The 25,654-nt window shown below is 38.3% G+C and overlaps 1 protein-coding gene across 1 annotated transcript; it reads right to left on the bottom strand.

The window, feature by feature from the left end:
- Positions 1-645: 645 nt before the first annotated feature.
- slc22a16 (solute carrier family 22 member 16) lies at positions 646-19,472 on the bottom strand. Its single transcript, XM_041804688.1, has 8 exons — positions 19,353-19,472; positions 18,047-18,517; positions 16,477-16,594; positions 12,717-13,275; positions 9,077-9,204; positions 4,609-4,718; positions 3,717-3,816; positions 646-3,533 (listed from the first exon to the last, which is right to left on the bottom strand). The coding sequence occupies exons 1-8, from the start codon at positions 19,394-19,396 to the stop codon at positions 3,351-3,353; spliced, it is 1,713 nt and encodes a 570-aa protein (XP_041660622.1). The 5' UTR covers positions 19,397-19,472; the 3' UTR covers positions 646-3,350.
- Positions 19,473-25,654: the final 6,182 nt, after the last annotated feature.

Below are 25,654 nucleotides of genomic sequence, written 5' to 3'. Positions count from 1 at the left end.
TCAGTGTCTTATTTTGTCTTTATTGTAGAAGCAATGTTTGCTTATTTTTCCTAAGTTTTACTCTGTTTTTTATTTGTACCCAGAATGTTGACATGCACCTTAGTCCTCACAAAGACATAAAAACACACATGCACACACTAACAGACGGGGTTCTCCATGTGTCTAATAATAACCACATGTTGTGACGTACTGTATCACACCATCATGACAGGACTGCTAGTTCATAATTGCAAACCGGTCTGTTTAAATGAACTGCTTAGCATTTGCTTTTTCACAGTCCCACAGATATGTACACTGCTCATAAATTAGCAGTCCTCCTCTCCAAAGTTGAACACAGAGGGTTTATTCATGGGCTGGGCGGGGTAGAAATGGGGCCTCCTCTCCACCAGCAAATGGGAAGCTGAAGTTTTGGTGGGCTGTTGCCAGCCCTGCTCCATATTCTCCGTATGACAAAAATAGATGTCTACTTTCCAGCAACAGGTTGAATGACTTAGAGAGTGAGAAGGAGAAAACTTTATTTGGGCAGTGCTCATATGCCAAATATTTTTCACTGTCCTTCTGTAGAACTCATTTGTTTAAGTATACTTAAATAAAAATAAATCATTAGAAAGTGAACCATTACAAGAAAGAGGCAAACAACTTCAGTTTTAGCCAAATTGTTTAATTTTCATCATGAAATAAAAACACTAAGAAATAAAACATTTCACAGAAAAAAAAAACATTTCACTGACAGAAAAATGTTTCAAAAATACTGAACCTTTTAACTTCTTCACTTGTAATACCTTATGCTGATTGTCATGATTTTTTTGTTCTTTTGATATGAAACAAACACACTAGAAGATCACTACAGTATTGAAAAGTAGGTAAATACAGCTCCACCACACTGCTGTGGGAAATTCCTGTCTTTGGTCCAAACTTTAGAAGCTCACTTTTAGGCTCCTGATCATACAGTACTGTAGTATTTTGTATGTTTTCTTTATTGTCTCCAGCATCTAGATTGTTATGGCATAAAAAGAATGTAGAAACCTAAGACATGTATTTACTAGCACACGCATGCCGCACGCAGTATAACATTCAAACACTCACTTTAAATTTAAAACAGAGAACTGGCATTGCCACTGAGATAAAATTGAGGACAACATCAAAATGTCAATGTCTAGTTTACAATAAATTCACAGTGATATCCCAAATAGATGTCTTGAGATTTACAAGAGTTTTCAAATTATGACATGGTCAGTGGAACCGTGATAATAAGGCACTTCAGAAATCAAACATTATTATGAAAAAATCTTAGAACTGTGCTGTAATACCATATAAACCAGGCAACCTTCATGGGATGCTTAAATGCTGTCAAATACTGAACCCCCTTTATTGCTGTCGGTAATCATATGAAACATATTATCATCATTTCACTTGTTCTTGATTAAGGAACATTTTTAAGACAATTGATAGTGGTAGTAGGAGGGTTAACCAGCCGTATTTGAAGTAAAACAACAAAGAAAAATAATCCTCAATAGCTTGTTAGCTAATGTTAAACTACAGCTTCTACAAGCACTCAAACATGTTAAAGGTAGCATTTCATAATACATTAGCTAATTAGTTTTTTGTCATTTAGTGCTAAAACAATAATAAAACCTCTTCTGTTGTGTTGCTAGCTAACAGTGTCTTAATGCTAATAAAAGCTGTTCTCTGAAGCTAATGAGAAATCAATATATGTTTTAATCTGAAATGTGGGAAAATCACCCTCCTGGTTTTTTGCCACTTCATGTTGCTGGCGTCGGGCCAAAACCTTAAATAAATTGGAATTGTAATTTCCTGAGAAATGGCAATTTTAGAGATACGAGGTTTTGACACGAAACCAACTATATGTAGAATTACAATCATGAAGCAGCAAAAAAATAGTTTTAAGTTACCCTAACATAAAGGAATAAGAATTGGAAAACAGCAATACAATATATGAACAGCATTTAAGCTTCCTCTCTGAGTGTGAAACAGAGGAATATGGCAGTAATAAATTCATAAATTCTTTGTTCTAAAAAACATTGCAACCATAAGATTAAATACTGTCACAGAAATTTACACAGCCATTACACACTTACATTTGGTGTGTTATCTCAGCATATAACAACTGATTTCATTGTAACTTGGGAGAAGTTATTGCTGAGATTAGGGATAAAGGGGGTTTAAGATCTTTTTTTTAAATCACTAAAAAGGGTAAGAAGGCAAACAGTATAATTCTGACCATAATTTTCTGATATAAACCATGACATCTGTGCTCTCATGTTGACCCACTGTAAAGTCGTAGCTTTATTATGCAGTTCTGAAAAAACCACCTTGAGTGGGAAGCAATTATAATTGAGCAAAAATACTAGAGAACAGCAAAGATTCAAATATTAAGTGAATCAATGTTGGGGCTGTACGGTAGTACAATGTTTGGTACCGTCACCGCACAGCAAGGAGGTTCCTGGTTTTAATCCCTGTCAGATAGGGCTGTGTGGGACTGCCTATGCAAGCGTGGGTTCTCTCTGTACACCAGCCATCCCCCACAGACCATAGGCTACTTTCAAACTGCTGCTCTGTTTTTTTTTACCCATATGTGACTTACATCAGATTATTTCTGACAACTAAATCGAATCTTTTTATATCAGATTCATGCCATATATAGTCATATATAGTTCTAAATCAGATACATATCTGATCTTTTAAAATTCAACTGCAGTGTGAACAGCCAAACAAAAAATCAGTTCAAAGAAAAGATTTGATTTAAGCACTCTGGCCCGCAGTGTGAAAGTAGCCATGCTTGGTAGGGTAATTCATGACTTTAAATTGTCCATAGGTGTTTGTCTTTATATGAAAGCCCAGTAATTTTCTGGCAACCACTCCAGGGTGTACTGCACTTCTTGTCCAATAAGCTGGAATCAGCTCCAGCCTGACCTCAAATGGGATAAGCAGTATAGAGAGTGGACTGATGGATGAAACTATGTTTTAAATCCTTCATGTTTCCTTGCTCTTGGACACATTCCACACGTGATTTTCTCAAGTAAATAATTCATTAATGTTGTGATTGCACTAAACCTGTTACTGATAGTCACATCACTGATATCTGTTTCTATGCAGTAGTGTTTCTGTAATGTCTTAGGACACTTATCAAACTGTAGGCCATTTTGCAGAGGAAAATGTTAACAAGCATTTTCACAAGTTCTGAATAAAAACTTATTTTCTAGATTTAACATCATTTTAATTTCATGATGGTAATATGTGTGTTTGTGGCAGTCATTGCCTCTCTTTTCCATCATTAAAATATGCAGTGTCTCATGAGTCTCTCAGCTTAGTACACCTCAGACTTCAGGTTAATGTTGATTCATCTCCAGCCCCTCTTCAGCTTCTTTACTGCCCGGCACTGAGCTTTTCTTGCTTGGCTCGCGTCCCAAAGCTTCAGCCTCTTCCAAGGTGGTTGTTAGGGGTTTGCCCAGGGTCTCCGGCAACAACATTGTCAGCACACCAATGACAAAGGCCAAGATTCCAACAATGAGCTACACAGAGGTTACAGTAGATTGAAGGAAAAAAAAAAGATTAAAATGTATTTACTTGGCAGGACACCTTTGTAAATAATACAGCTAATGGGAGAAGGTGAAAAGGTTGCAGATGTGTAAGGTGTAAAAAGGGGATGTTTGTTTTTAAAGATAACCTACTAAAAAAGAACCTGAACAGCATACCTGGGGGAGGTAGATCCAGACATCAGCCAGGTATACACAGAAAGGGGCCACCACACTGCCAACACGACACATCATACTCCCACTTCCCACTGCAAGAGACCTGCAGGGAGAATACAGTTGTGAGGAACAACAATAACACAAATAAACAATTACTGTTTCTAGTTTTAAAGGTGTACAATATCTGCAGCTGCACATTAAGCATTGATTGCAATTTCCACAGTAAAAATAATGTATGATAGTGCGTCCCAAAGTGTGTGCCAGGCCCTGGTGCAGGTGGGCTGTAGGAGGCCTCTTTCTACACATAAAATGACTTTGAACATTTAAATCAAGTTTTCAATAATCATAAAATACTTGATTACATGTTCAAATGCTTTTTTTTATAGTACAAGAAGTAACAAAACACAGCTAGAAGATTCAACTTACATGTCACCTTTTCAACATTTATTTTGTGTGATGAACAAAACAGGTGTCATGGTGCTAAATTAACTTTAGACCCTCCATTAAACATTCTACTATGCTGCATAAATGTAAATAAGCCACGATGTACATGTCTGGTAAAGAAAATTAGAAAAGAAAATATAGGTGACTTTGCAGATGCCTACCGAAACCAAATAAATCCTGGTGGCTCATTTTTGTATTTAATGACAATGCAAATGCTTTCTTGTGGTGTGAAAATCCTTTAAAACAAGGCAAATGTTTTGAAATTATGTTTATGAAATAAGAATAAGGAGGTTAATGCTTTGAGTCTCATGTTACAGTTGAATGAAGGTTCTGGTGGGCCCCAGAAGATTTCAGGTCTCAAATTTGGCTGCAGCACACTAAGGTTTTGGAAAGGCTGTTGTATGGGGTTTGTAGTTCTGATATTCTATGTTTTAAATCTGTTTGTTCTTACCTGATGATAGTTGGGTAAAGCTCACAGGAGTACAAATAGATGAGACCAAAAGCAATAGCGATGGCAAACTTTCCAATCATACTGAGAGCAATGGCCAAAGCCTCGATATCCTGCAGGAAAAGGGTGATGGGAGTGAGTTTAATTCATTCTTTATATAGATGATATAGATATGTACTGTATATAGAAATAGATACATCATTTTTATTTCTATTTACCTACAAAAGCAAGCACACACTAAGAATCTAAAACGGAGAAAGTTTAAGTGGTAAGCCCTGAGATATCTGAGACTGCCTTAGATTTTACTGCTAGGATTTTGTTTCTTGCTTCACAAAAGGACTGAATCTGCCAGAACAGAGGTGCACATTGTCAAAGGTAGAAAGCATGTAATACAATGGTTGTGACCAATGCTAATTTGCTGAAAACTGATAGCATAAGCAGGGAGCTCAGAACAGTGTAGGCATAAGCAGACAAACCAAAAAGGTATGTCCTCAGCATTAGCCCTAGACAAAAATGGAGATTTTAAGGAATGGAAGTACTGAGATAAGCTGACTAAGAAGAAGAAATGCCCCCTTGAATGTCTGAGGTATCCCAAAATATAAGTACATATATTTTTTAACCTTTGGATGGAGCCAAGGTATCGGTTTTGACCCAGTCCAAGTCTTTGGCTGAGCTTTCTGTGGCTACAGAAAGTATTGAGATTTGTAAAATAATTTCTCAGAAGTAAAGACAGAATTTAAGAGATAACATGACAAACTGGTTCAGTTCAGACATTATCAAGAGTTGGACACCAGTGACTGAGGAAGCAGACGGCATAAACAATAGAAATTTCAGTAGAGCTAAGCAACTAGGAAGGAAAAGCAGTTAGGTAAGATATCCTTGTCATAACACTGAAATTGCTAAGCTAGCTGGATGTAGCTGTGTGTAAACTGGGAAACTAAAGAATGTGAATGTCAAACATATGTGTGTCCTGCTACTAAGCAACAGCCCCCTCAACAATTATTCTGCTTTGTTTTACTTCTAAATTCTTCTTTTACAGGAATCTTTTCTTTTATATTTGTTTCTTTAGTGACTGTGACATGTTTTGCCAAACATGGAGAGACTATGGCATGTTTGTCCATGGTGCTTTTTTCTAGGATAAGTACTAGTGAACCTGTGAATGAAGATTCATCAGGTCTCATTTATTCACTTCACTCATTCATTCCAAGAAAATAAAAAATAGGTAGAGAGAAAATGAGATAGAAAGACTTTGTTTGGTTGCCTCTTCTATCTCCATTCTGCTATTTTTCAGTTCACTGTGTCAGCTCTGTTTGTCCAGCGGTCTGTTCAGAATGGTATCAGTGTCAAAGGTCATATTTACTTGGACATTATATCACAGCTGTTTGCCAGCCCAACCATAAGCTACATTTATTTGGGTCAGGGCTCAAAATACAGAATAGGAGAACTGTATGAGTTGTGTATCAGCTAAGCCAACAGGGGTGCAATTGCTGTTGGCAATGTCATAACAAACCAAAGAGCCTGAGGGGCAGACTGGTTGTGCTAATTCAGAAATAGCCCCATATTACAGTTAGCTTATTCCTCTATCCTTACACCTGGTTTTCAGTAAATAACAGGCTAGTTATAAGTTCTGGATAAAAGAGTCAGAACATAAAACAACTGTGAGGACAAGAGTCACTGGGGAGACCATTAAAAAACTGCTCTCTGTGGACAAAAATACCTTCATCCTGCACTTCACCCTGACAGAGGAATTTATCAATCTTAAATTAATCAGATGTATCAATGTATCATTGTATATGGTCTTATAAAAGATCAAGTGTTGCAAAAATGCTGTAGGACATTGCCATTATTGTGGTTCACACATTATATCATGCATTCACATATCAGCAGTGTCTATTATATCATTATCCTGTCACAAATTGTATTGCATTATAATTTACTAGGGGTGTAACAGTATTTGTATTGGTCTCAAACATCACAGTACGGTGCACATAGTCACCTGACAAATCTGAATTCTTTCTACAGTCTATAGTCTGAATGGAGAAATCATAGATGACTGTCTTGCCTGCTAATCTAGGTGGCAGTAATGCTTTTAACTGTTTGCTAACCACTTTTAAACAACCAATGAAAAAGAGGAAGAAGCAGGACTGAAGAAACACACAAAGAAGAAATTAGGGACAACAAGACTTGCCGGCTTCTTCCTCTCACAAACTGCTCTGCACTTTTTTGAAAAAGCCTCTGGATGTGATAGCAGAGAGGGTCACTTTTGCAAAGCATTTTTAAGTCCATACACAGATATGCAGAACAGCAGCTACAAGCGTGTATATAGACTCTAATCCAACCTCCCATCCTGTGTTTACATGAGCTATTTTGCTGTCCTTCACTGATAAACACAAGTCAGGATTTTGCACAAGTCACTTACACACTTCAGCCTGTGTTACATATCTACAGTGCTTAACAAATTTATTAGACCACCCTAACCCTAACCAAAGTAAGGTTTATGCCACAGCTGCCCAAAATTAACAGCAGTGGTAATTACCAAAATCATTTTTATGTTTCTGCAATGGTTAATACACCAATATGTAGAAGCTCTTTAACCCAAATGATATTTTCAATGCTGAAATAGAATTATTATTGTTATCCATGACTTTTCAGATTTACTGGTTTACAAAAAAAACGAAAAAAATAGTAAAGCACATTAATATTTCTTGATTAATATGTCATAGTTATTTACTTGCATTCCTGAACAGAAAAATTAGTTTTAGTGGTTTAATGTTGTGCTTGATCAATTTCGGACTTCTCAGAGAAGCCCAGTGAGCCGGCTCAAACTTGGGTGAATTCAGTTTGAAATCCCTCATTCCTGTTCAAAATGGTAAAACGGGTAGAGCTCACTGAAAATGAAAGAGTCCACATTAAAGCACTTCATGATGCTGGATGGTCTTTGAGACAATTATGACGAGTGGTCTAATAAATTTTTTAAGCACTGCACATACAGCCTTTAATATGCTGTTTACTTACAATTATGTGAGAGTGCCACTGCACACTATACATAAATCATATATACACCTTATAAAGGCTCTAAAATGTATTTTGTTTTCATTAAGTTGTATTAACTTCTTGATTCTTTGGAGATATTAGATTATTTGTTTCTTCTTAACTTTGTATTTTGCAACTTTTCTAAAATCTGTTTTTCCTCTTTTCTCATGTTTGATGCACCACAGGTTGTACCAACGATCACAGGTAGGTTAATAACGCTAGAAGGATCAAACTGTACTGCTGTCATAAAAATGCCTGCTTGTCCATGGGGCCTCCATAAATGAGGGAAACCCGGATAGGCCTAAAAATTTGGGACTTTATGATCCTGTTTTACCAATGAACCAAACCTGTGCCAAACCATGACCCCAATGCCAAGGTATGAACTGCACTGTGACCTCTGTGAACTGTCGCCCTCAATTTTCACATATGACAACTGCGCCGGGCACCGAAGTGCCGCAGATATGCTAGGACCAAAGGTGAGCAACCTCTCCCATTTCAATCATGGCAAGAGCGCTGCACTGCAACGCACAGCCGGTATACTGTAAGTCCATGATATTATTGCTTCTGCCATTGGGTGAGTACATTAGGAAGTTAAGGTTAATGTTTCCTTAAAGGATGTGTGGTGTTATGTAAAGTTATTTGGCTAAATGTCCTCAAAAGTTAACTTTGTCAGTGGCGCCGTTGTAGCTCTGTGACTCATTGACCTCTCAGTGACCCTTTGCTCTTGCTGCAGGATGAGATGTAACGTTGATGATAGAGTGATGATTTACAATCAAGAATCACTTCATTGCATTGTATTTTGAAAAAAACAGATATTCTATGCTTGTGGGTTCCTGTTTAGAGCTTTCTGATTGATGGGAATTGACAAAGGATGCGCCACTGCCAGACTGGAGCGCGAGCAGTGGAATGGCTCTGATAGACTAGAGAGGAGGCGATTTACTCTGCAGTATGATTTGCCAGCTGATAGCGGCGTGGTCGCTGTATGTGGAAATTAGAGGTTACACCCCTATGATGCTCTGTGCAATTCTACAGTGCAAATCTCCCATGCTAAGTTCTTTGATCGCTCAAAAAGAAGATGCATCTTCAAAAGTAAATTTAGTAGGTATGAAAATCTGCTTAATTACATCATCACACAAACTTACAGCCTCCTGTAGCACAGCCCTTAAAGTTTATCTAAACTTAGTCCAATATTTTACCAGGCAATGAGCCGTTTATAGTTTGGGATCATTGGATAGGACTTGGTGTAACTGACCACACAATCTTAATTTCAGATTTCAGATTTTTAAGTGGTTCAGAGTTGAAACTTGAGGTTATTGGCTACATAAATTTGTAGTTTTGTGGTAGCTGTGCAATCCAAAAGAAACAATGGTTTTGATGATGAGTGCAGGAAATGCCAAAAGGTGGTAAACATCTAAAATGTCACACTAGAATAACTTACAGAAGGAACCACAATGATGAGCATACAGGCGACCCCAGCCAGGAGCAGAGCTGGAGCACAAGTCTTCCTCCTGCCAATCCGGTCCATTGCGAAACAGCCAACCAGATAGGAGGGAAGCTCCACTGCACCTGTAAACAGCCAGTCACAAACCTCTCAGTCAGAGGTTACAGCAGTCCTGACATACTGGCAGAGAGACATTCTATCTGAGGACTTAAATAGCTACTTCCTTTAAATGCAAAGAAAGGAAATTAATATTGGTTTCTACTGGAAACAAGAAGAAGCATGAGGAGTAAAGCAAAAAAAAAAAGTATTTGTAATACCATAAATCAGCTGTTTAATTAGTGCAAATGAATTCCTGAGTGTCTGTAGTTCCAATGCATTTTTTAATACTTTAACCTTGTCCACTGGGGGTGTGTCTCTGATTTCAAAACAATAAACAACAACAACAATAAACAATGCATCAGTTCATGACATGTTTCCCAACATGTATTACTGAACAAATATTATTTTCCTTATTAAATCAAAACCTCTGGGAAACTATTAAGCTTCAGCTGGAGAGCTTTATCTTTATGTAATTGTGTTAAGCATTTTTTAAAACATGTTTCATTTAATTTTTGAACAATAAAGAGGAAAAACAAAGACAAACACATTAAAGCAAGTACTATATTGAGCAGGACACAAACCATATAAGATCAGAAAAAACTGACAAAATAAAACAAGAGATGATCAAAATACCCCTGTAACGAGCACAATGTATGAGTACAGGAGGCCATACATGGACATTTCCATGAATGTCAGTAAATACTGATTTATTAATCCTCAATGGGAGCATAGAGATCATTTTAATTAAACTGATTGTATTAAACCAGGAGAGAGGAAGGCCAAACCACCTGAGCACATTGTTTTAATCCCAGAAATAATGGGAAGAAATTTCAGTTTGAATAAATTAGATATAATGGCAGACACTCTAAAACCTAAGTATGTAAAGCCAGAATCAGACCATTTAAATGGAAAGTTTATCAGCGTACTTGTGTCCCAAAGTCCCACAAAGGAAAGCTTTGCATTTGTCATAATTTATTCTATAACCAGAATTGAAGCGACCCGAGACCCCCGTTTTTTTTTTGTTTTTTTTAAGATTTATTTTTGGGCTTTTTCGTGCCTTTATTAGAGATAGGAGGACAGTGGATAGATTCAGAAACAGGGAAGAGAGTGGGGAGAGACATGCAGGAAATGGTGCCACAGGCCGGATTTGAACCCGGCCGCCTACGTACATGCGCGCTCTAATCGCTCGACTACTGATGCGCCCCGAAACCCCTGTTTTTAAGTGAACTAGAGTCCATTGGTTTGGTCTGCACCAGAGTTTGTGTGAGCTTTCCTACCACTCCGAACAAACTGGACTATCCTGGAAAACAGACCAGCATTTGTTTAAAGCAGACCAAACAGCTCTGGTGTGAAAATGCCCCTAGATGCTATCGTTGCTGGCGTCAGTAATCTTCTGTTGAGTTGTTTGCCTTAAATTAGCTGGTCTTTCTCTAAGAGACTGTGTCCACAGTTTAGTAGCCACGATAGAGCCTCACCAGGAAAAAATAGGTTGAAAAACTAACTTTTAAAATGAAAATAGACAATAGTCACTAGACAGCCAAAGCCAGGGGTGTCCAAACTATGGCCCAGGGGCCAAATGCGGCCCACAGTCCAATTTTGATTGGCCTGCAACAAATTCTAGAAATTAGATGAAATATGGCCCATATTTGGATATGGAGCTTGTGCTTGACTGCACTTTATAGTCCCAGCACAAGGAGGTGCTACCATGCTAATCCTGTAAACAAACATTTTGACAACGAGAATCTATCGATGTCTTTTTTCTAACTAATCTGAGACAGTACTGTACATCGTAAAAAATACTGTCAACCAAAATGATAACATCTTGTTTTCTAACTCCTTGATGAGATTCGGCAGAAAATAGCAAAACCAATAATATTCCAGGGGCGGAGCCAGTGGCAGCTTGGGCCAAACAGGGACCTCTGATGTTGGACTGGCATCCCCAAAAACCTGGAATTGATTGTCTATTTGCCTTGTTAGCCATTAAATCAAGCTTTTAGCATTAGTTTAGGCAGGCTACATAGTAAAGCTCTGCACTGATCAGCTGACCTAAGCGAGCACACATCAGCTGAAGCCAGTCACTCTCATGCTGCCATATTCAAACTGCTCTTACCTGGCCACGTTCTGCCTCTCTCTCTGCAAGCTGCTCTTGCAACCTTCCTCCATCCCAGCTCCCTCTTTATTCTGCATCTGACTTAATCAATGGCTGTGTCCAAAATCACTCCCTGTTCACTATATAGTGCACTACGTAGTGAAAATGCCATTTTCTAGTGGTGTCCGAATTCTGAGTGAGCATTGTTATTCACTATATAGTGCACTCATTCTATCCCACAATGCATTGTGAAAAGTAGTGGATAACCGATGGTCACTAGCTCAGCAATATTTACCATAATGCATTGCAGTTGCTGCTCTCAAACATGATGGCGAACGAGAGGAGCACAGGAACATATATAAAAGCTTTTTAAAATGCTTTTTTGTTTGTTGGTTTTACCAAATCTGTAAGAAAATATTAAGGATGCAAAACAGAGTAAGTTGTTACCCCTATGATGATTACCAGACATGAGACCATCATCTTAATGCATAAATAAGTGATAATACACACAAAAAATCAATATTATTTTGTCACTACAGACACAACTTTTTTATCTATCAGTAGGCTATATTTATTTACGTTAAATACGTTACATTTTGTATCAGTTTTCATTGAAATTCTACTGTTAATTTCGATCCTCAGCCGTTGTCAAGGAAATTTAAGAGCCGTTGCTGCTAAACGTTTTGATTGTGAGACGGCGATGACGTCATCGCCCGCAGCCATAGTAGTGTCCGAAATCATTTTTGTGCTTTGCAGTTGAGTCCACTATAAAGTCCACTATATGCTGCTCACTATAGAGTGGATAGGGAGTAGGGAATGAGTGAGTGGTTTCGGACACAGCCAATATCATTCAAACTGTCAGACAAACTTTCATTTACCTCCCCCTGTGGTTATTAAAGTGGCCCCAACATCCTTTTTTATTTCTGGATATGGCCCTCAGAGGAAAAAGTTTGGACACCCCTACCCAAGCCTACTTTATGTCAACTTACAAGAAACAGAGAAGTTAACAGGGACAAACAGGATGACATAAATAATACCAGCTATACTTTAATGCTCAGCCTATGGTGGTCATAATGTTTTATAACAGAAGAGCTCTGCAAACACAGTAAGGAGTTAAAGTCAAGACTTTCAGAAAAGTTGTAAGCTTTCAGCTTGGTAAACTTAGCTGAACTTAGCTAAGAGGGCTGTCTGTTGACATGGGAAGATGTGGATTTGTTATTAGATTAAACAGGCTACCTGAAAGAATGCCAGTCACACTGCTGCACACTGAAACAAACACAAACTCACTCTGCATTTGAAAGCAAAGGGGTTAAGAGCAGCACAGTGGTTACAAAATGTTGCCAAAACAAAAATACACATTTGGATCACCTGATATGTGGTATCCCATAATCACTGTTTTCATGCTTTTTTCATGCACAATAACACTTATTCATCCAACAAATCACTTACCAGCAAGGAAAAGGTTAATGTACTGGTTTCCTCCCAAGTTGACTGAGCCCAAAGAGAAGACGTAATAGCCCAGACTTCCAATAAACCAGATAGCCCACACTGTGCACGTCCGGCCCGCCATCCTCCAGCTGCCAAACAGATCTAGGATAGACAGCTTCTTTTCAGTTTGCGACGGTTTTCCCTCCAACTCCTCCAGCAGAGGTTTGCCATTCTCCTTCTCCTCTGGCTCCAGCAGCTCCTCCACCTTTAACCTGCATTCAAGGCCATTGACACGGGCAATTGAGTCCAGCAGGGTCTGAGCATCCTTGTAGCGGCCTTTTGCTATAAGGTAAAACGGCGTCTCAGGGAACTTCCAGCAGAAAAAAAGGAAAGGAGAAGTGCAGGTGGAGAGGACGATCTGGTAGATCCACCAGGTTCGCACCAGGTAGCCAGTCAGAGCCACCACCATGATGCCAACGGCAAATGCAGCATGCACGTGCATGGAGGTCCATGTGCGCACCTTGATGCCAGTGAACTCTGTGACGTAGACAAACACCACCACGAGGTAGCCACTGGAGACCTGAAGAAAGTGAAGGTAGCAAGAGAAAAGGATTTAAATAAAAAAGGAAAGACAAGACACCAAAGAAGATTAAAGGATGCAAGAGACAACTAAGGGAAAACTGAATAACAGAATGAAAATGTTCCTGAAGCAAGAATTGCAAATTAATCTGTAATTTGCAACAAAAATATATGTATGACAACACTGAAAAAAAGCTGCACAAATGTTTTATATACATGCTTCTAACACTAAGTTTACAGTGACTAGTTAGCTGTGTTTAAGAGCTCTTGGTGTCAGTACTGTCACCACGAAAAGCACAGCGTTAGGCTGTTAAATATTTAAGACATTCAAATGGTGCTTGACTTTCTTTTGGGACACATAGTCAGCGCTTGTAACTTTCAATAAAAAGCAGCCACTGAGGCCACAAAAAGCAACCACGGGATGATGCTCACGCTAAATATAAGAGGAAAACAAGCGTTAAATAATCATAGAATTACAGCTAGAGGGAAAATTGTATTTACAGTTAATATCTATTTAACCCACAATAAGTGAAGTGAATTTCACCGAGAACGGGTAAATAATGATACAACACTTCAGACGTGGCATTTATCATCCTACTTTCTTGTTTGCATACATATTAAAGTTTACTGAGACTACAGACTCGACTTTATTAGAAGGGATAAAAAATTTTAAATTATTACAAAAACTAATGAACACTGTCATCGAAAGATCAATGCTAAATTTAAAATAGCTGTCAAAGTTAACACTGGTGGAAATTAAAGCAGAATCAAGTGTGTTCAAAGGCTAGAGTGTCAGGTCTGAAATTGAACCACAGCTAGTTCAATTTTTTTTTTTTTTTTACATCTAACAAGAATGCCTTTTGTGTTACTTCAAACATGTCATGACTGTTTCAGGGAACCATCATGCAAACTTGCAGTTTAATTAGGAGAAATAATTGTAATAACAGGTAGTACAGAAGAGATTGGGTTTTCTTTACAAAAAGATTTGTATATATATATGTATATATATATATATAAGTCTATAAGTCTATAATCATAAAAGACACTATGTCTCTTGAAATGTAGCAAGTTTTGTAGAAAATTGGCCCTTTTTGTGTGTTACAGTTTTTTATTCTCACTGCTGACCATTTGCATGCATGTACAGTACCCTTGGAAAAACCTCACAGGATGACAGTGTAATTCAATGTTCTGAGATTATATAGTACCTCACAAAGTGAGTACACCCCTCACATTTTAGCAACCATTTATTTATATCTTCTAAAGTGACAATACTATAAAAATGAAACTTGGATATAACTTTGAGTAGTCAGTGTACAGCTGATATAGTAGTATTGATTTACTATCCACTGAAAATAACTCAACACACAGCCATTATTGTCTAAATAGCTGGCAACACAAGTGAGTACACCCCTAGCAATACCTGTACATGTTATTCAAACATGCAAAGCCACCTGTCCTATTCATCATGTTCATGTTTTTGACTGCTTGACTGGACCATACGAATTTGTGTATCATGAATTAGAGCTGTTAAATTTGGTGCTTTGGGAAAAACTCTCATACCAGCCACTGGATGTTCAACATGGCACCTCATGGCAAAGTACTCTGAGGATTTGAGAAATAGAATTGTTGCTCTCCACAAAGATGGCCTAGGCTATAAGAAGATTGGAAACACCCTGAAACTCAGCAACAGCACAGTGGCCAAGGTCATACAGCGGTGTTCCAAGACGGGTGCACTCAGAACAGGACTTGAAAGCGTCAACCAAAGAAGAACTCTGATCAGGCTCAAGATTATATGCTATGAGGGATAGCTCTCCACTATGAACCTCTCTCTCTCTCTCTCTCTCTCTCTTTCCTTATTGGGCTATGTATAGTTAACATAGCCTACTGATCCCCGATCAGGTGAAATAACCCTTTACAGCCTTAAAAAACAATACCTATTTATGTATACTGAGTCATCAACATGTATAAATTCATCAACAGTGAATTCTCTGTGTGATGACATTGGCTCGTGACGCATCCGTGCTCAGGCCTGGATGCACTGAGCAGTGTGAGTGAGGGCCAAAGGGGGGACAGGGGAGGGGGTCAAATAGGCTTTAGCACGATATGAATATGGTACGGATGGCCTAGTGTGAGTGCACCTTAAGTTACATCCAAGTTTAATTTCTATAGTATTGTCCCTTTAGAAGATGTAATAAATTAGTTGCTGAAATGTGAGGTGTGTACTCACTTTTGTGAGGGGCTGTATATCTGCAACATTCATGTGTTGTATTCTTTGTTAAACTTATCGGGAGCCTGGAACTGAATCTGCACAGTGTAAAATGTGTCTGGCCAGTAAGAGTGCGCGCTATCTGGACTCTGATTCTATGTGAAAACAACAGCTGTAGCTGAGGAAGACTGGGGGGATGGTAGAAGGCAGAGAGCTCCAGTGAAACAGTGGAGCGACTGTAGAGGTTCTTTCAGCACAACTTTCTTGCCATGTGGACTTGAAGCAGTAATGACTTCCCCCCTTGCCTCGTAAACATGTTTTTATGCATAACTCTGTACAGAGACATGCAAATGTGCAGAAACATACACAAAACTTTGCCCCAGTTGTTGCATTTTTATATGCATTCTTTAAACAAACATGGAACTCTGGGAATTTCTTTTCATTACTTCTGCACCATCTGGGCATCATGGGATCTGTTTTTGATTTTTTTTTTTTTTTTTACATTTTAAACATCAACATCTTAACATCAACTACACTCATTTAAGACTTAAATGAATGTAGCCTAATTGTTATTTAATGCTTTAACTACACTTCTTGACAGATAGTTTTCAAAATTAGAGTGGTTATACAAAGTACTATAAGATGGAAGCAATCTAAATATACCATCTAACTCCCAGAACAGGGTGCACATAATCCTATAGTTACAGTGCTCTAGATATAGCCTTGTTGTAAACAACTGGGGCAAACATCTGCCTTTGGTTTGGTGTGACAGATGACTAAAGAGTGGGTCTGGATGTGTTCAAAGAAAACTTCAGTGATTGCCTCAAGGAGGAAACTGGGTGCATAATGAAAAAAGAGAGCTCTCTTCTCTACGTTCTTTTACTCATACCACATTTGCTACAGCTACTTTGAGATTCTCCCGATGCATCAACAACAGCTTACGAGAACAAGAACACATAAAGTACATATTTACTCATAAAGAACATGATTGCTCACCATGGCAAGAAGGAAGCGCAGCACCACAAAGAAATAGTAGTTTCCAGAGAACGCCACAGCCACCCCGAGCCCAAACTGACAGATGCTGGTGATCATCAAGATCCTCACACGACCAACTCTGGAGGAGAGACACACCCAAGCAAATAGACAGAGAAGATGACAATCAGTGAAAGAGAGTAAATATAATTACGCAGACATTATTGGAGTCATTCAACTGTCAAGGATGTGTCTTAGCTTTTAGTTGCAGCAGTGTAGTTTTGTCTTGTAAGTGGGGTCTGCAAGACTGGTATTATAATACAATCACTGCATGTTAAATAACACTGATTTAAATAACATTTCAGACTGAAAAACTACGCTGACTGGTTAACCAAAGTTCTTGAAATGTTAGCTGTGGTGCTGTACATTTTTGGTAGTAATGTAGTTAATTTGTTTGGTGGAACCATGATTTCAAATTTTGATATGACACAAGTGAAGTCGTAGGCACTCAGTATTGGCTTTTTGTTTTCAGAAATGAAAAACTGCAACACAACTCCTGCAAAATGTCTTCATACAAAAAACTGACAACTTTTGGTGCCTAACAAGCTCATCAGAAATGCAAAGATGCCAATGCTTTTGTGCAGTTTGGACAGCGTGCAGGAGTTTGCCTGCAATGTCAGATGGATTGATTTCCCTCCCATGGATCTTTATTATAAAAAAAGGTGTTGTTTTTCCAAGTTTTAGAACAGTTAAATACTACTTATCATTGAAATTACAGAGACTGAGGTTCAACAACTGTCATGAATGTTGGCAATCTTACTTTGGATCAGGCAAAGCCAATGTCTTTCATCAGTATTCTCAAATTCTGTGTTTCAAGTATGATGTAAACATGTAATTAGACTTTAACTTAAAACAATAATTTTTTTTCCTTTGTAGACCAGGAAAAAGTGTCAGTTGTGGGCCAAGGAGACCAGGACTTTGTCAACACCAACTTCATAAAAGCAGTCCACCATTAGTCATTATGAATTAAGGCGTGGCTAGGGGTATAAACCATCAGACCAGATGTGCACTGTTTATTATTAACTGATGCATGATATTAAACACTGCCATCAGCACTTTCTCCTCACCTACTTCAGCTAAAACTCTGTGATCCTTTGTTTTCATAAGATGGGCATTCATCAACAGTGTACCCTCGACTCCGACCTTATCGCCTGTTTCTAAATGCTGACCACTTCAGTCCTGGGAGAATGGCTACTGCCAAGTCACCTGATTGGCCCAAAGTGTCCCCAGATGTCCTACAATCCCATCACCTGCCTGATAATAACACTCATCATTCCTTTCACATATGTGTAATGCTTATGAGGTAATGGTGGCACTACTCAGTCCTGTCCCTCTTAGCCTGGCAGATAACAGTTTCATATTGTAAAGGATTAAGTGTGTCCTAAAGTTATGACTGTGTAAAAGGTGTTAAAGGAATTTAATAGGGTTAAAACAAACTTTTTATGTCTTAAAGGAATTAATTTATGTAAAGTGTCAATTCACCCTCTGTCAGAGTGTATGTATCGCCCTCTTCCCTCCTTCAGTCTCGACTTACCTGTCAGCGATGTCCCCAAACACCAGCGCTCCAATCAGCACCCCCAGCATGAACGTGGGCTGGCACAACTTAGCCAGCCACTCTTTCTCACAGACCAAGTCCCAGTCCGTCACGATGCTCCGGTAGACTTCAGAGTGGTCGTATACAAAGTTCCCATCGCAGGCTTTCACTGTTTTGTTGCCATCAAAGTCGTACGTGAAGTCATTTGGGTTGATCCGCAGGGCGCAGCGACACCGGCTAAGCTCCCACTGCTCCCCCTCAGCCGTCCTCACCACCAGAGGCCCTTTCCCCTTAAACTCCGGCAGGATGTCTGTGAGACTGGATGCCGTCAGGTTACCGTACAGGATGTCTGTGATGTTGGGAACGGTCGAGACGAAATTTGGGGTCTCCACTAAGAAGACAGAGGCCAGGTAGTGGATACCGCAGGCTATGGCCTGGAAGGTTGCAGCAAAGTAGAGGCATGCCTGAAACCTGAGGGGAGAGACAATGCATTTAACATATGGTGATGCCAGAGCTTAAGAGGTGATGATAAGTGATAAAGCAGCTGGCCAAATTTTAAAGGAGCCATCTTTACAACTCATTCTGGGATGAATATAGAAGCTCTGTTTTTCAGTGTAATTCCCTACAGAAAGTAATAAACTCACAAAAAGTCAACATTTTATGGCAGCATGAAGCTGGACTTTAGGTCACACGGTATTTTTCTTTCAATATATATTGCAATTTTTCCTTAAGCTTGTAGAAGCAAAGACAGACTATTTAGGCAGACACAACTCACTTGAACATATAACGCTGTTTTTATGTGTGAGAAACATTATTCATTTGAATAATTTGGTTAAAAAGAGAAAGCTGTGCAAAGTGGTTGTTTTTATCTCTGAATGGGAAAAATACATTTTTCTTCAAACAGTTAACTCTTTCAGTACACTAAGGATATGGCATGCAATTCAAACGGACATGCAGTTTTAATTATGCGTCGATTGTTCTTCAAATAACAACAAATAGTAGGTCTGCATAACAATGAAGACAGCCTTCATTGGGCATTGCCATGCGGTACAAAAATAAGTTTAAACTTTAGCAACACAACGTCTTAAATCAAATATACATAGCTTAAATGCTACTGAAAGTGTTTGTTTTCAAAAACGTATAACTAAAATGGAATAAATAACTTAAAGTGTTGAACATTTAGCCAACCAAAGCCATAGCTACCCAACCTGTTACTACTACACCCATAGTAGCCTAGGATAATAACAATGTAACGGAAATATGCCAACTAATTAAGACTCAGAGTGACTACAGAGGCATGTGTTACCGTTTGAAATGTCCAAGCTCGTCGAATATTCTCTCCACGGTCATTTTCTGGCGGAAACTTTACGTCCTGGGTCTCCCGGTGCGTCTGTCTCTCCCCCCACACGGACAGCGGATCCTGAGCGTTAATGCCAAATCACACTCAAGTGTGGCTTTCACGGACAGGAGTGAGGGTAGGAGGGGCGTGTACACTAAAATGCTCGTGCAGAAACCACTGACTGTAATAAGAAACACACACTACGGCGAAGGGTCTATTTTCATCCTCAAACCAGCGGAAACATCCTCTTTGGGTGGAGATGGTGATGTTTTGAAACGTCACAGAGAATTGATGCAATCATAAAGTTGTTGTTGTTCAATTTGTTGACCTCAACTTAATTGACCCTGTAAACCAATCTCTGTCTTTTCCGTAGCATATAATGCGTCCTTGAGTACATCATTCATCATCATACAATGACGCAATCACGAATTTTGTTTTTTTAAATGAAGGTCAGCTACTGACCCAACAGAGTATTTAAAGTTACTGGAATCATTTAAAAGCCTTGACCAAGGTGCCAAACGTTTTATTAACAAATTTCCGCTCATAACTTAGTAAATTATGGAGGTTTTGTTTGAGAAGACCTACTAGAGGTCACCTTGAAGCCCTGTAACATTTACAAAGCCTACCTCACTCCTTGCTTTTTATTTTTTTAATAACATTCTTATGAGAATAGGCAACTGTCGATGAGAAAAAAATACCTGGAAATTCACAGTAGCTTACTGAGTCATGTTTATTTAAGTTCTGTGCCCTGATAAGAGTCTAAAGGCCCATCTCTTAGGATACTAGGTTACAGTTGTGCTGCAGAGGCAACATTTAGTTAAAAAAGATGCTCACAGCTTTACATAAAGAAGCCTACAATGTTTCTCAAAATTCCAGTAAAATTAAAAGCATTTTTTTTGTCAAAGAATTGCACCCTGTCCTTCTGTTTATATCATCATGCACTAAAATTGAAGGCTGAAAAATAAAGCCATCACTGATGTGACAACTGGAGTTCCAGAAGTTTCCACCAGAGACATAACCCTGCAAAGCAGATAGATTTACCACACTCCATCTCTGTGTGGACACTCTGGGGTGATATTTGATACCTTGATTGATTTTCAATTAATATTTTCCATAAGTTAAACTTTTACCATGTATATTAAAGACTGACAACGCCACCTTGGGAATTTCACCTAAAGAATTTACCAACTCACAATAAGGACTCACAGGTTTGTTCACTGATAGGCAGGAGACGTGGTTCCAGTTAATTAAAATTATCTTTATTACAAAACGTGCCAATAAAATTACTAAAATGTGTTTAAATGTGGCACAGGGGTTAGCACTGTTGCCTCTCAGCAAGAAGGTCCCTGGTTCACTTCCTGGTCAGGGCCTTTCTGTGCTGAGTTTGCATTTTCTCCTCGTGCATGTGTTGGTTCTCTCAAACATGAAGAGGAAAGGGGATTCATCAGTGACCTGATGTGAAGTGGTGTTGTTCGCATATGATACCTGTGACAAGCAAGATTTCTAGTCTCACTTTCTAGGGATAGGCAGTCATGCAGGTAGTCATACAGCGTACAGTTAACACTGACTGCACTGACCGTTGCAGGCTGGGTGGAAAGGGATAGAAGAAATTTTTCAATACTGTACAGAGTACACAACTGCCAGATCAAAGAGCTCTCAAAGTTTCTTCCCTGATCCAAATGTATTCAGACAAGTCCTCCCTGCTAAAAAAAAAAAAGGATAAATAAAATTCTCATTTCTAATCTCTTAGGACTCAAAACAAAGCAGCATGACCACAGAAAAAAAAAAATCAAACAAATTGCAACAAAGTGGCCCACAGTAAACCAACTGGTAGCTTGAGAGTGGCTTGTACGTATACAGTCTATATGCATAGTTTATTCTGTTGCTGACTTTTTTTGCACATCAACAGCCTGTCATTAACACTCTGACATCATGGAGCCATACTTCCTCTGAGGTGTTACCCTGTCAAGATGAACCTTTTCAAAACCAATTAAACAAACAGCTGCTGTAAATATGCCTGGCATTTACTACTGGGGCTCAGTGGTCATGAGCAACTTTGTTTATAATCATCACAAGGTCACAGTTGTGCTCCAAGACAACAACATGCAGCATCCCTGCTTCCATCTTATTTTAGTCTTCTCACTGCCATCCAGAACTCTAACTAGAAGGAGAGAGGTAACCACACTTCCTCTCCAAAGTGAGTTTATTATCTTTAACTTTTAAACTCTACATATCTATGACTTTGCTACCAATCAAACTGCTGTTTAATGAGATGCCACTGTTTTCATCAGTACTGTTTTCCACTTCATTGTGGTCAAGTCAGATTTTTTCCTATACGAGTCTCAAAATCTCATGTTAGCGTTTTGCTACTTCTAGTCCAGCATATTTGTTTGCTAGGATGGTGGTTACCAACTCACTTTCTTGGAACCCTCCCTACTTGTGTCTTAAAAATGGTGAGCCCCCTAGGACCTATATGAAAAAAATGTATAACTGTCAACTTTAATTGTTTACAATGATAAAATCCCAATGGAATGAGCCATCTGGGATAGAGCCATCCATATGGGTACTAATCCAACAATGCCCATCCCGCCCCTTTCTGAGTGATAACATTCCATCAAAATGAATGGTGGTCAATGGGAAAGATTGGGTCTTTAACCATTTAAAAGCTTAAAATAAAAAAACATACAGTTTTACAGTTATTGAGAGCCCTGATCCAATGCCCAGTGAATTAAATATACAAATTGTGACTTTACTGAATAGGGACTGGCATTAAAGCATTAAAAAATAAAGTTACAGGTGAACATTTGTGTCTAACCAGACTCTTCATCAGACTAGACCAAATGGTCATCTTATGACTGGAGATGTCATATATCAACATCACATATGTTGTGCGTTTAACTTTTAAAACAATAAATGTGTGAAGAATCTGTCGTCAGGTAGACACAGTTATTGTTACCTGATAGACAGTTTCATATAATATATTTCACATTCATCTGGGAAACCTCCCATACAAAGCATTTGGTAAGGGCAGGACCTTTCAAAAAATGTTTGCAAGATGAAAATTTTGTCTATAACATTCATGACAGGCCCCCATAGTTAGTGCAAACTCATGACGAAGCAGGTTGATAGAGGAGCAAAAACCCCTTTTTCATCATGAAAAGCTTTCAGGGCTTTTCTTTGCTCTTTAAATCATAAAAATATGTGCCTGATTTCTGGTCAAACTGCTGCTATACTATAGCTACAGCCAAGATAATTCTACATCAGTGGCGAACATTTCTATCTGATTCCAGTACAACTAAACCCCGTCCATGTCAACCACCTCATTCTCCAACACTGTTGTCAGAGCCATTTTTGGTTTGGCACAAATGATGTGGACTGGAGCTTCTCATGATTTCAAGATTACAGTTCCTACTATCACAGAGCGATTGCTGGTTTAAAGTTAGTAGGAACATAACACATGTCCCACATTTGACCACTGCACTCCTCTCCAGTTTCAGCCCAAAGCCACAAAACTCTTCTTTGACATTCTGTCAATAAAGGACAAAACAATCCATAAATTCTGGCTATTCAATTCAGTGACATTAATCTTCTAATCAACTGCCATTTGCAATCAGAGCTTGTTTTCACCCAAATGGGACTGCAGTCACTCTGTGTGAGAAAGTGACATTGGACTGCTCTAATCACTATGGAGTGACTGGATGCTACATGGCTTACTGATGCATTAAGTGTAAGGTTTGCAATAATATTAGACTGAGGAAAGGTGTTTTATTATTTAATTAATTTAATTGTAGCTAATGCAATGTTAGCAAGGAAGTGGTTGAATGACAACATTAGCTGCTCTGTTATAAAAATCACTAAAGGTTGGCCATCCGAATTTTGGTATTTTGACATAAGCAAGGTGAAGTGGTAAAACAATAGCTTACTGAAAAAAAGTGTTAATCCTATTTTAACATATTTAGATAACTTAATGTTAAGAAAAAGGTGATTTGTTGACTCAGTTTGTTGTCTGATGGTTCAAATGTAAGCATTAGTTAACAATGCTAGAGCTAACATTACTATGTAAGCTACACAGATGATGTAGCTGTGTAGCTTACATAGCTTTTGCTTCTTACTGCTTCTTTTCTTATTTTGCATGTCAGTTTTAAAATTTGTAACTCTTAGTATCCTACCCATTACTTTGCCTAACCAACAGATTAATCCCATTTTACTTTGAAAGTTTCCGCCTTCTGACAGATGTGGCATCTCACCGCGCGGGAGGGGGCGTATAAGAGCTACCAGACCCCTTTCAGTAATTCTGCCCATTATTTTATGACTTTTTCCTCTTAGGTGTTTAATATGGAAGCCCATTTCCACCACTTAAAAAAGAAAAATGTGGAAGTTAGGCAATTTTGAAAAATACTAATCCAAAGTCATAATTATGAGATAAAAAGTCAAAACTATGAGAAAAAAGTCGTAATAATAAGACAACTAATTCAAAATTATGAGATAAAAAGTAATAATTATAACTTTTTGTCTCACCTTTTTTTTCTCATAATTATGATTTTATATCTAATTATTTTGACTTATCTCATAATATTGACTTTTTATCTCATGATATCGACTTTTTATCTCATGATTATGACTTTGGATTTTTTTTCAAGAATTGCCTTACTGTTACATTTTCCTTTTTTCTTTTTTTTTTTTTTTTTGCGGTAATGGCCTTCCACAGTTTATTGGTGTTTGACGGCTACTTATAAAAATAATCGGACATGGCCATTGCAATCCCCTAATTACCTCCGCCAAGGAGGTTATGTAATCGGCAGAGTTTGTTTGTTAGTTTTGTTTGTTTGCAACATAACTCAAAAAGTTAAGGACGTATTTTGATGAAATTTTCAGGAAATGTCAGAAATGGCATAAGGAAGAACTGATTAGATTTTGGGAGTGATCCAGATCACCGTCTGGGGATTCTTTACTATTGGGAATTAGGGCTAATGGTGGAGGTCTGCGCTCTCCGAGTGCTTTTCTATTTAAAATGACATTATCTGATAACCTTTTGGGCCCAAGTCCAAATGCTTATACATTTTACTTTAGGGTAAAATTACACATTACTTAAGACCACAAAAACCTAAGATTAAGTTTAATCAAGATTAAATTCCCCTCTCTTTGTATGTTTCTAAAAGAGCCTTGGCTGAAACCTTTGATTAATTATTGATATGTGGAGTAGTTGTGGCTCTATTGACTTGTTGAACCTTGTTTAGGCTGGATTGAGCGAGACTACTGTGAAAATGTTTGCTGCTGACTTCACACTGACACACCATCCACCCCTTTTCCTCCAAAGGGAAAAAAAGAGATATAATTGAAGTAAGAAGGCGAATTGATTTATACGAAAAACAAGACATTAGCCATACTGCATAACTTCAGAATCACGGGAAAGTGATATATGGCACAAACAGGTGGTGTTAAGTGTTTTTAAGAGGAACTTAATCCAGTGATTGCTGTTGACACAGGATTCATAACAAAGCTGTTTGACCCAACCTTTAACCACCGTTACCCTTATTTTCTACTCCCAGTAGTCCTCATGTTGTGCCTTACTTTTCTAGTGCTATTTAAGTAGAGCTAATAAAACTTAGAATCTTTTATCACTTGGGTTAAAAGTTGCTACGTGTGGAGTGTGTGGATAAATAAAGCTGGTATCCCAGTTTGTGATAAGCATGGGTCGTGAAGGGGCTGATGAGTTTATTCAACTTTATTTTCTCTAACATTTACCTGCTCCTGTCACAAATGGCTGCTTCCCATCAAGCAACACATACAGTAAGTTCCTCCAGGTCTACTGGCAGAGGAAAGTGGCTTTTATTTCCCTGAGCAAACAAATCTATTTAAGGACAAGTTGAATCTAGTTTTACTCTGAATGTTGGGAAACCTGCATACACTGCATTACTATCAGAGGACCCTGCGTTTGTTTACAAGATAGCATCCAGTTAATCCCAGCTGTGAGTAACCTGAAGCCTTTATCTTAAATTCTAAGAGCTAAGGGCTAAATTGTTTGCACCTTACATCTTTTACAGGCTTTTATCACATGTTAGAACAAATTATATCAAAAAAAGAGTCAATTTACAGTTTATCTACTGGAGGCAAATATTGATCAAAAGCAGTGTTTTACATTCTACAAGGATATGTTTGACATTCTTAATGCAAACTTTTCTCATATTTTATTTAAATTGAACGATATTAGGTTACATTTTCTGCAGATATAATCAACATTCTTTGTCTCTAAATCAAACACTTGTTTA

Source organism: Cheilinus undulatus, linkage group 14 (genome assembly GCF_018320785.1).
Source record: "Cheilinus undulatus linkage group 14, ASM1832078v1, whole genome shotgun sequence".
Classification (NCBI taxonomy): Eukaryota; Metazoa; Chordata; class Actinopteri; order Labriformes; family Labridae; genus Cheilinus; species Cheilinus undulatus.
Note: the sequence above shows the minus strand (reverse complement) of the source record. Positions and strands in the feature narration are given on the sequence as shown.